The sequence below is a fragment of the Aptenodytes forsteri genome, unplaced genomic scaffold, assembly GCF_000699145.1.
Source record: "Aptenodytes forsteri isolate BGI_AS27 unplaced genomic scaffold, ASM69914v1 Scaffold360, whole genome shotgun sequence".
In the NCBI taxonomy this organism is placed as follows: Eukaryota; Metazoa; Chordata; class Aves; order Sphenisciformes; family Spheniscidae; genus Aptenodytes; species Aptenodytes forsteri.
Genome location: NW_008796109.1, coordinates 707,079 through 719,715, shown reverse-complemented (window position 1 = coordinate 719,715; position 12,637 = coordinate 707,079). Strand labels below are relative to the sequence as shown.

Sequence of the window (12,637 nt, the reverse complement as noted above, 5' to 3'; positions counted from 1 at the left end):
AGATATAACTGGAAATTATTTTTATGTGGTGGAGAGAAGGACAACGGACATGAAGATGCATGAGATGGGTAATGCTTGATAAAGTTTATTTGAATAAGAGGGCTAGTAAGGTGAGCAGGCAAGCAATTTACCAGTAAATACAAATCTGATTTGTCTGTTGCTTTGAAATATTCCATGCTAATTTGATTACAGTAGCTTCCTAAATTACTGTTTTCTCTCAGTAACTGCTCATTGTCCCACACCTCTCATTTTGATAGATGACTTTTCCTTTAACTATAACATAGTCGATCAATGCTTCATGTCCCCCAAACTGGTAAATCAAGTGCTCCCACCTAAAAAGACAACAAGATGTTTAAGAATATCCAGACTCGCGTAAAAGCAGGTCACATACCTAGTATACCTGGCAATTACAAAAGATTTGCTTGAACCAGCAGAAAACACTATTCCATGTTTACATGTTGATCTCTTGTTGCATGAATACAGTGAGTTAAAGTACAAATCAGTAGAGAATTCCTTCCACAAAATAAACAGGTACCATATTTAGATAATTTGTAATTAGGCATGGATTATTTGTTATATTAGCCCCAAAAGTTTTAGGCTTTATTTTCCACTGGAGTGATTAAGGTGAATGAAAATGGGTCTAAAATGCTAGCAGTGCCCCTTTTTTCAGATGAAAATAACTTCTAAAGCACGAGGAATTCACTAACCTCTCCACTATCCACAATATGGTGAAAAGCAAAGTCCCTTATGTTAAATCACATTTCAAACGACAATGGAAGAACGAACCTCGATGAATTTATGATGAGAAGATCCCCCTGCTTGCCAGTCTCTATGGAGCCATGCGTGTCCGATTTTCCCAGAGCATAAGCTGCATTAATGGTGGCAGCTGCTAGTGCTTCATTCATTGACATCTTCATGTTTACACAGGCCAGATGCATCACCATAGGCTAGTAGGCAAGTTAAGTGGAGAATGGGAGTTACCAGTAACACAAATAAAGCTGTTCATGCCTCAAATCCCTAAGCACTCTCCTCCCTCCTTGTGCAACAGAAGGAGTTTTCCTGCATGATGTAAATCTTGCCAACTCCAAAATGAGAACTCTAAAATCAGGAACTTTGAGAGCCTTTTTTATAATCTTTTTGGTACATATGAAGAATAGAAGCCCTTCTGGTTTCAAGAATTTCTGGCAAAAACTACCAACCCACATAAATAAGCATGAGCAATTGTCTAAGCTGGGCATACAGCTCTCTTTGCGGATACGAAGACTGTTTTAAGTGCACAAGATCTATACACAAGTTGTACTGGTAAGAGATTTCATAATTTTGTGGTGTCATAAATATTAGGAATAGCTTACCATTGAAAAACAGTATGCATTAGGATTAAAGTCACTGCCAAGAGCAACTACAACTCCTTCTTCTAACATTTTTCTAGCTTGAGGTTGCTTCAGTCTAGTGAGAAAAAGACACTTGTCAGTACAATTCACTTAGTTATTACATGATGAATTACAAGAGCAAAAGTCATCACTCGGTTTGGCTACATTCATGCCTTCAGTTACACTAATCCTTTTGGAGACAAAAGGCCAAATTTGCCTCTTGGCTCCCTACCTATCACCCTATGGACAGCATAAATGGGAAGTGTGATCCACTGCTTTTGCAGTAACAGCATGTGGCAGCAGCCAGTATCAAGCATCAGGCTCCAGGCCACTGAAATTCTGGTATTTATCCAGACCTCAGCCACTTAGGGATTGACAAGGTGAAAATCTTCATTTCTCAAAAAAGTAATTTTCTAGTCCTTATAGCTTCAAAGACAGGCTCCCAAATATGAGCAGTGGCATAAGCAATGCAATAGTCCCTTCCCGATTCTGCTGGCAATTCAAAATACTAAGTTGAGGCTGTGAATTTAATTTGTATACATTAGAGGATTTTCTCACTTAGCAATGTTAATGCAAAAGATATCTTCAATAATTTCAATTATTGTTCAGCCACTGGATTAGTCCGGGTAGATGTTTGCAAGGGTGGGCACTAAGAAATATACTCTCTAAGAATTTTTAGCCATAGTTGCTGTAAAGCCAATAGCGCCAAACATCGTGTCCAAACCAGTCTAACAATAAAAAAGAAACATTAGAGCATCTGCTGCTCAAAAAGTAGTTTTAAAAGCACTGCAGTTAACAGAAAAGAACAATAAATGACATCTCAACGACGTGCTTACATTTGGTATAAGACAACCCTCTCCTTATAGAAGCCTCTTGCAGATTTATGAGATAATACCACCTGCTCCTGCACAACACGATGCTCTGGGAGTTAACCATGTTTAAAAAGATTTATCTGAAGAGCCTTTCCCCATCCTCACATGTCCTTCCAGCCTCTGCAATCCCTGCTGCACTCTGCTGCCAGACTCCTTTGGAGTACTGCAGGCAACGGTTAGCAAAGGCTAACCGTTAAGCAACTCTCCAGCTGCACTCTTTGGCCCACTTCTGTCCATCAGGTGAAGCCCTGGCCGCTACTGCTTTTCTTAAAACCAGGGGACAATATAGGGGCAGGAGCTCCCGAGGTCTGAGGTCTCATAAGTGGTACTGAAGGAGCTGAGGGAGGCCAGCAAAGGATGTACCACATCGCCTCACAGCAACTTCTCATACATTGCACAGCTTTCGGCCCTCTAATACTCTTTTAACCAGTTATCTGTTATATCTCTTCTTCATTTTTAGAGTGTATTAGACTGGGAGGCCGGTGTTCAGTAAATAGTGCACCAGACCCTGAAACAAACGAGGCCTCATTTCCTACGGCTTGTTATTATCCCCATCTTAGACTTATCCTGAGGTTATAAACTTTCCACCACATGGAGTCTCTGGAGTAACACGTGAGTTACAGCGCAGCCTTTTCCACAGGTGGCTGCGTGTCTGCTTGTCTCCTTTACCTCCCTGCCTGGGGTCAGTTTGCAGGATCACACGTCCTCCCTGAGATCTGTATTCTGGCGGTGCATGTAGTTGCAATCAGCCAGTGGTTCAAAAGCACTGGTGCAGGACACAGACAGCTAACCACAAAGAGAAACACAAGCACGGACATAGACGTGAACACAGGTGGCAACGGCACAAGCCTCGATGCCTCAGAAAGCGGGCTGCTGAAAATAAACCAAAATTAGCTCAAGGATCTTCTCTTCACAGGAGGGAAGGTATTACTGGGTCGTGGTCCTCACCATCTAGTTGGCTTATTTTTGGCATTAGCGGTAAGCAGGTGATCCATCTATGCTTATGTGGAATATTTGCATATGGAAAATAGTGTTCTTAAGGCAATTCTCCTCAGTGGTGTCTGGGTAAAATCAGGTGAGATTTAAAAAATGCTACCCACAGTCTTTCAGTGCTTTAGAGAATCAAAGGATTCATTTCCCAGCAAAACCTTCTGCAAGAAAGCAAATACACATATTGCAGATATAATTTACCTGAAAAGAAGCCAATTCGGTTTTCAAAGGCTAAATGGATTAAAGAAAACCAGTCTAGTTTTCTTCTTAAGTGAATGCCTGATTATCACCTTAGCCTGTCATAAGGGTTAAATTCAGTGTTGACTGAACCACTTGAAATCTACTGTGAGACCCCTCAGAAGTAGGGTATTGCTTCATTTTTGAGGATCTCCACCAAAACCAAGACATGAACAGGCTCATTCAGCTCTTTGTACTTGTGATTGTCTTCACTGATCCAGCCTGATCCTTAAGGCATAGATACAAGCTTATGCTTTTACCTTAAAAGACCCTAAAACCACAAACATGGCTTTGCTGTTAGAAAAGTTTTCCTCCAATCTAGTGGCCTTACCTTAGCATGTAGGCAGTTGTTGGTAAAAGGACAGCGGCACACTTAGCTCTTGCCATCGCCATGATACCTTCATCGCTAACTTCTTCCAGGTGGCTGATAGCCTGGGCTCCTAGTTCAGCTCCAAGCTAAGCAAATTTTCAAGAAAATTACTCACTGTTCTCAATTAATTCAGTAAAGCAGTGTTGTTCTCAAATGACTGGAGGAGACAATTCACTATTAATATAAAATTAACGAAAAGAAAAAAATAACTAATGCTTGAAAGAACAAACAAAATGCAGAGACAAGGTATTTGCTAATTTACTGCAGGAAAAGTTGATCACAAAATGGTATTAACCATCCACCGAGTAGAAGTGCACCTTCAGTGATGTTTTTAACAGACTAACATGCAAACTATGGGACAGCTATGGATAAAACCATTATCCACTCCTGTTCACAAAGTATCCAGCAGAAAAGGGTTTCCAAAACTGACACTGGTTGCAGAACTAGTAGTGCAACTGCTGCCTTCAATGGTGAAGCATCAAAAAGGCTTTTATGATCAACCAAGTTTTTGTTTTTGTTTTTGTTTTGGTTTTTAAATACAGCAGAGAATAACTTGAGCAGACCCCACAGGAAGGAAGCAATGTTTAAATGATGGTGAAACATGGTCTCAGAGTGACTTTCTTTATCAAGATATTTGGGAGCCTATTCTTGACTAAACCATCCCTCTGAGTGTGCTCACTGCACGTCTGGCTTGTTGCTGCTAACAGGACATTTAAGGAAAAAAGATTTTTCAAGCTGCATAGAAACCATGTTTTTGTCATTCTTGTGTGCACGGATATCCACCTTCCCCATCTGTATCCCATGTGGAAGATAAGCAAAGTCAATGTTTGATTAGGCAGTGCATGTTAGTCCCAGAGGTCAATGCTTCCTCCCATATGCTTAACTCCAAAGCTGCAAAAGGGCTGCACTTTCTATCATCTGATAGAAATAGATGTCTATGAATGGTCTATTTTATAAAGTCTTAGAAAAGAAAACCTTGGTTTTGAAAACTGCAATTCTTTCAAAGATTCAGCTCTCACAAAAGCAAAGCAAAAAGCAAAAATGGCTTAACTGAATGTTAAGAAAGACGTACCTCAGCAGATTTCATCGGATGGAGTTCATCACCATGGAAGTTAATCTGTAACCCCATCTCTTTTCCAGCTTGAAGAATTCTCCTAGTAGAATCCAGATCAAAGACTCCCTTCTCACAGAACACATCTATATTGTTAACATGTATTTCACCACTTAGTTTGAGTTCTTTCAGTTTAGGAAGATGGTTATTGATAATGTCATCTGTGGCTTCAGTAGCTGTTTTCCCTCTAATGAAAAGAAAATGTTACAGACCCGTAAGAATAACATCCTTGAAGTCTGCCAAACATTCAAATTGTACAAGCAATTACTAGATTATTTAGAAAATGATGCAAATACATATCACTCAAAACCCCTTCAGATTAAAAAATTTAAAACTACTGTAATTCATGTACTCTCAAACACTAATTACTTTCCATTCAAAGAATATTAGATTGTATTACTAGATAATAAGGTTACCTTCTTGGACGCCAACCAAGACGTGAGAATTTTAAAACGAATCCTTCTGCTTTCCTATTCATATATTCTGACCTACTTATACTGTATTCTAAAACACAACTATTTAAAATATGTAAATGATTATTTAAATATTTTAAACGGTATTCATGCAATATTTTTATGCAAGTATCAAAGCTCAAAGGGGACATGCAGCACAAATCATTATTTTAAATTTACCTCTCCTCCTTTTATATCATTCAGACTGATAGCTAGATAACTCTTTCTAAATCAGAGGGGCCTCCCGAGCTTCAATTTGCCAAAGTCAGAACTATTTATGAACCCCCTATTACACAAAGATAACCCAGGAGAGATCAGTAAATGCCTCTGAAAGAGCGAACAATCCCAAAATCTGCAACTGAGTTAATATTTTGCAATTTTAAGATCTAAAGATAAGTGACATACTGCAGCTAAATGTCTGTGACATCTCAATCCTCATTTCAGGCACCGGAAAGCATGCACAGGCTGGCATTATACGAGTGCCACATGTGGGCAAGTTGGGAGTTTTACAGTGGCAGTAAATTCAAGAAGCCAAATTCTGCTCGGATTTATAAACGAGGTTGTGCGGTTATGAAGCAGAGCAGAGCCCGGCTTATGGGCCTTCTTTTGTTCACCTCTCACTGAAACAGTCGTTGGGGTTGCTCAAGCTTTTACCATGCCAAGCCTTCTCCCTTGTTCTCCTTTTACTCTGCAGCCTTTGGAGGAATTTGGACTGAAAGATTAGGACCAGAGCCAAGACAAAACAGAGGGAAACGTAAGTCTTGGTTTCACTTTTTGGGGGGACATAATGCCCAAGAACTCAAAACTGCTGTTGTTCTAATAGAAGAGACTTCTGCTCAGGAAATCACTTTGAAAATTTCTTCCGAAAGATGAAAAGGGCCCAGTGAAGCTTTGCCAGTCAAAAGAAAAAAAAAAAAGAAATGAGAATCAGACATCCTCAAAATCGTGAATTTGATTCAAAATGATGACTGGAGGGATGACAGAGCAGTTATTTCTTTGCCCCCCTGCTGTGAGCTCTTTAGGTTAATTTCCTAAAGAACTGGAAGTTCTGAAGCTGGAAGCATTTTTAAAAGCGATGGACGGGAACAAGGATCACTATAAACAGAGCAGCCTTATTTTTCTCTAGGATGGCTCAGACTAAAGTAGCCTGCACCATTTGGCGCATACTTCAGTACGTACTGCCTGTTACCAATGCACTGTACCACAGTCCCGCAGAATAACTGTGTTTGTAAGGAACTCTGGAACTCATCTGATCCAACCCCTGGTGCAGAGCAGGGTCAATTTGAATTATGGGTCAATGGTGCCTTCTAGAAGCAGAGAATCAGACGGAAGTACCGTATACCTAGAAATCATGAACAGATACACGCAGCAAGTTCTCAACATCTGCCCAAAGCTAATTTCTAAGTGGGGAAAAAAGAATAGCCAGTGCTGGCAAGTCTGGAGGTAGGCTCCCCTTAAGACTCCACATACTGAAGCTTTACAAGACAGGCCACATATTGCAAGACTTGGCAACATGGAAGAGATGACACCTTTATCAATTAAATGAACTTTCTGGCGATGCTTCTGATGTAAAAGGCCAGACTTGCAACAGTAAATTAAGCCAAGTGTAAGAAGCAAGCAAGGAAATGCTGGCAAGTCTGGAGGTAGGCTCCCCTTAAGACTCCACATACTGAAGCTTTACAAGACAGGCCACATATTGCAAGACTTGGCAACATGGAAGAGATGACACCTTTATCAATTAAATGAACTTTCTGGCGATGCTTCTGATGTAAAAGGCCAGACTTGCAACAGTAAATTAAGCCAAGTGTAAGAAGCAAGCAAGCAAACGGCTTAGCAAGAACTTAACAAAGCTCCTCAGCAGCAGCCCCACCGGGGTCTAAGCAGCATTTTTCATGAGCGAGCATAACGTTGCTCTCTTGTTTCACATTAAATAGAATGATTTTAAATTGATTCAGTGTTAGCAGATTGGCGGTAACAAATTTGCACGACTATAATAATTCCAAAATAATCAGAAAATTATTAGACTTTTAATGGCTATCAAGAGTTGCCATTAAGTACCTACAACAAAAAAGGGCATTACATTTTAAGATGTACATAAACCAGGAAGAGTTGAATAAAAATAGTTAAATCAATCTTACTCTTTTGTTTGAGGATTTACGCATAACTGAACTACAGGGCAGTTTTATGTAATATAATGATGAAAGAAAACTGGCATGAGCTTAAGCGACTTGGAAGATGTCTGTTTAACAGCTTCTAGAATCCACAAGATCATCACCTCATTTGCATAAATAATATCAAAGAGCAATTCCCAGCCCCAAGCCTGCGGGCAACATGTTCCCCTTGCGATCCTCCACTGTTACGGAAGCTGCAGGAAATTCAGAGGTTAAAACTGGACAAAGTGGGATGCTTCCCTCAGCATGTTACCGGCCCAGATGTTCAGGAGCCAGCCAAAGGCTGAGGACCACGGTTCTGAACATCAGGCCATGGATCAGGGAAGAGCCACAGAATTCCTCCTGGTCAAAATAAAAACCCGAGGCAGAGACTAAGTCTGAAGTGTAGCAGAAAATTCAAGCAAAATACTCTAGACATGAACATTTGAATGAAAAGAGAAGAGGATTTAAGAAGACCCGAACTGGAAAATACAGATAATTCAGTATTTCCTTCAGGAAATTTCCTCAAATCCCCAGCTACCTTTTCTCCCTACTTAAAATAAAATATCCTCACTGCATATATTTTGTTATGCTTGACATGCATCAGTGGGGACAGAACCGTGCAGAGAGTGAGACGGTACACCTGTCTTTCTAACACATAAGATCTGATATATTTGTAAACACACTGGAATTTATTTCCTTAGCTTATAGAAATGCTTGAAATATTTTGGTGGGAAAGACTATTTATTGGGATTTTGACTGAAATCCTTCCAAGGATTTTTAGGGGAGGAGGAAAGGAAAGGTTAAGAAAAATATATAGTTTGGGGTAAAAACCTCAATTTTATTTTACCATTAAGTCCTCCAAATTTTAGTAGAACTTCTTGAAAGAAGCATTTGGTGTTTTCAGCAGATTTTAGTTACTTTATTCTTAACCATGTTCCAGTTCCTGAAGATGATACAGGATTCCTTTTGAATGGTTACGATCACAAAAGATAATTTGCCGTCCTGCCCCAAATACACAATAATTAGATTGCAAATAATTTTTTTTAGGTCATGTTTTCTTGAATGTCGGAAGAGGTAGATTTTTTTTTTGGAGTATGCTTTTTTTTTTTTTTAAATGACCATCTCTTAAATATTGCCACATTATCCCTGTGATGCTAGGCCTGCCTCCATCTTACATGCCTTGTTTTGCAACAGCCTACCGCTTAGTCTGTCAAAATATATGTTTCACATACACCTACCTAGCTAAAACATTAATTCTTTCATACAATGAAATCTGGTAACTTGAAGATGTTATTTTCATCATAGGGAAAAAAAATGTCAAAGTGAGAAAGTCTTATCGTATGTCTACTTGAGCCATCAGAATAGTTGTGATTAAGCACATGTACTTTAATCTTCTACTCATCTCATACCTATAAGATGTATGCAATTCTTCATTGTATGGAAGCATAATTAAGCTTTGTTAACTGAGGTATATAAGGATTAAATACAGTATTTTTTTCTGTTAGCTGGTCAAAATAAAAGCTCATGGCAGAGACTAAGCTTGAAGGGTAGCAGCAAACCCGAGCAGAAGAACTTTCTGTACAGGAAAGCCTGTAATTCGCATTATGTTCAGTGCGAGCATCAGCTGGAGGCAGGGATTCTGTGCTAAGCTTATGTTGGCATTGAGTAGCCATTAAATAATGCTTCCCCTTCTTCCTTCAAATTAAAATTTAGGAGAGCTCTTGTTTCAAATATGTTATATTTTAGGAGGGCTGGGCAGAAGAAACCTTTCTGCAAATAACAGCTAATTTTCAATGCAAAGCAGTAATACTTAACAAGAGCAAGAAAAACCAAGTCGTATTACTTTGGCACAGAATGAGCTCCACAGTACGTTGAAGAAATGCCAATATCCATGGACTGCTTAGCGCGTTCGATCACCCTGAGCATTTTAAGCTCTGTTTCTAAGTTTAAGCCATATCCACTCTTGCACTCAACCAACGTAGATCCTGCTCTGCGCATGCGTTCGAGTCGGTGTTTGAAAGTACTGAACAGCTCTTCTTCTGTGGCCTTCCGAGTGTGTTCCACAGTAAAATGTATTCCTCCCCCAGCCTGGTGGATCTCCATATAGGACGCACCTGCCAGCTTGGGAAAAAAAAGAAAACAAAAACCAACCCCCCCCATGCAATTAGCTATTAAATGTGCATTTTCTATCCAAGGGGTTCTGGAAAGTGCCTTGAGGTGCCTTTGCAGTGAGAGAGGAGAAGTGTGGGGGGAAAATACCCATTAATTCTTCCTCCCTCCCCCTCCTCTTCTCTCTCCCCTCCACTTAAGTGAAGAAATGATGTAAGAAGCAACATAAAGAGAATTACTCTGAAGATTTGCTTCCCCCTGAACCCAAGGGGAAAACCTATCTCTAGCTTAAAAATTCATTTATGTGAAAAAAAAAAGAGAGAGGAGAAGTGTGGGGGGAAAATACCCATTAATTCTTCCTCCCTCCCCCTCCTCTTCTCTCTCCCCTCCACTTAAGTGAAGAAATGATGTAAGAAGCAACATAAAGAGAATTACTCTGAAGATTTGCTTCCCCCTGAACCCAAGGGGAAAACCTATCTCTAGCTTAAAAATTCATTATGTGAAAAAAAAAAAAAAAAAAAAAAAACAAGATTTAGATGGTAATAGAAGGTGGCACTCCTGTATTGCTTCAGTTAATGCAAAAATATATCAAGGCTGGCTGCAAAGGCTGCAGTTACACTCCTCTCTCAGCCTACCAGTATTCAAAAATCATCCCTCCTCCCTCAGTTAGATTATCTGACAGAAATAATCTATTTTTCTACAAATGAAAGATGGGAGTCACTAGAAAGTAGAAATAGTTATGCATAAAAAAAGAGGAAGAAAAATCCAGCTGTGTAATTTTATGCCATTACCTTCATTGCAAACTCATGAACCCTATCACCAGCCCACACTGGGTGTGTATGTGCATCTACCAGGCCTAAAGAAAACAAAGTAAATGTACACTCAGGTTATTCCACTGTGTAAGAGAAAAGCTTATGAACATGCAAGCAAATGAAATGGACAGCAGAACTCCCCTATAAAGCCTCTATTGGTTAGAGAAAAAGAAAATCCAATCAGCCAAAAATCTAGGATTTTCTTCAAAGGCTATTAATTTTCTTTCAAATTTTTTAGGTGTACTGGCTGACACCTTATGCAAAATGTCTCTAGGAAAATGCATCAGTTGCTCAGTTCCTCACGCTGTTTTGATGATGTTTTCAGACTGTGGAAGAAGTGATAAATTACAAACTTTGAAATAGTTCATTAGACTTTAAGTCTGTGTTCTTTAAAAAAAGCAAAGTGCTTAGGCTGGGCTTAGTATGCTAGCACTTACTCTAGCAACAGTCCACTTACTCCAGCGGGAGCTTTTTCTATGAGCTCTGAAACCAACACTACTGAATGCCCAAGCCCATTGCAAATGAAACAGAGGTCTAACAGCTCGTGTGTTAACACCACTTGCAAAGTTTAACATGCAATAGACTTGCCCAGGCTTATTTTTTTATCAGGTAAAGTTGCAGAGTACGTGACTTAAAATCCTGCGCTGCCCTTTTGCCTCCAACCAGCTGCAGGCAGGACGTAGAGACAGAGCTCCACGGCTGAACAGCTGATGGACAGAAAGGGTAGAGAAAACAGAGGTGAATCTGAAAAGACAGTCAGCGGGCCAGCTGTGTTACCATTGTGATCTATGATACAGAGGAACAGATGTAAGACAAACCAAGAAGAGACACAGCTCCACCATGAAGCCCAAAAAAACACCCCGAGTGCTGCAATCTTCTCCTTGGAGCACTCCCCATGAGGAAACTATGATGCTCTGCTCCTCAACACAAGATACTATCAAACCAGTACTGAATACCGAGGAAAAAGGATGGAGGGATGTTTAATACACATTTACTTTGTCTCTAAGCACTTGCCGCCATTCGGCATTATATCATTATGAAAAAATACACCTACCTGGTAACACACACTTCCCGGAGCAGTCAATTATTCTTTCAAATGTTGCTCCTGAAAACTGATTGCGAATAACATCTGCCTGGCCCACAGCTTTGATACAACCATCTCTGCAAACAACAGACAACGAACAAAGGAAGTGTGAGCCTGTTGAAAAGTCAACTGCTCATTGGCGGAGCTCCTGGAGCAACCCCTCTCTGAAAGCAGGGGTAGGGACCTTCAGCAGGACTGAAGATGCACGCAGGAGGTGGTTTGCTAATCTTACAGATGCACAGAAAACGATGGGGTAATGCCATGCATTTCAAGCTGTTTGCCATAACACTTCTCATGTCCTCTGCTTAGATCCCTCAGGACGATACCTTGGTACTCCTTTGTCCTAATTTCTGCTAGACAACATTATTTTTCTCTTGTGGATCAGCAAATATACAGCATTCCTCCAGCAAGTATCTGCAGGGCACTCTTCCCCTCACGGAAATCAAACTGTCATCGCCAGCCTCCACTGCCTGGACCTGAATCATACCCTTGTGCCCTTAGAAACCATAGGGATAAATCTCTTCGGGGCCAACCTTTGGTTCAACAGCAATTTTCCCCCCATGGAGCTTGAGGATGGATCCCTACACTGCACTTGAGGCATCCCCTCCAGCCACGCATGGAGCTCCACCTCACCTACGCGAGAGGAGCTTCCCGGGGTGCACGCAGCACCTCTGTCCTTTAAGCCTTGTCTTTCTCCAGCTCTTTTCACACCACTGGAATAGTAACCGGGAGTCATCATGGGTACCTCACTGAAGGTACCTCTAAGCTACACGGCTGAATTTTTAAGAGGCAAATAAAAGTTAGAGCATTTAGAAATGGGAGAGGAAAGATGTAATTATACACGGTAATTATTAACTATAATTTCATTAATTACACCAATTATTTATAGGATTGCTATTAGTTCATGTCCGTTCACCTAGAAACAAAACAGAGGCAGAAGAGGGTAGCAGTTACGATCCACACCAGGCTAGAAGTTATCTTTTCTAGGCTGGAAGTGTGAACACAGCATCAGAAACGAAGTTACCAGGATATGGCTTGAAATAATCAAAAGTATGAAGGCACGTTTCAATGCAGGCA

General features: G+C 40.4%; 1 protein-coding gene across 1 annotated transcript; it reads right to left on the bottom strand.

The window, feature by feature from the left end:
- Nucleotides 1–217: 217 nt before the first annotated feature.
- On the bottom strand, nucleotides 218–12,296 carry AMDHD1 (amidohydrolase domain containing 1). The gene is made up of 9 exons (XM_009286771.1): nucleotides 12,194–12,296; nucleotides 11,531–11,674; nucleotides 10,456–10,520; nucleotides 9,399–9,676; nucleotides 4,912–5,137; nucleotides 3,801–3,925; nucleotides 1,353–1,446; nucleotides 787–947; nucleotides 218–332 (listed from the first exon to the last, which is right to left on the bottom strand). The coding sequence occupies exons 1-9, from the start codon at nucleotides 12,294–12,296 to the stop codon at nucleotides 218–220; spliced, it is 1,311 nt and encodes a 436-aa protein (XP_009285046.1).
- Between the last annotated feature and the right edge of the window lie 341 nt (nucleotides 12,297–12,637).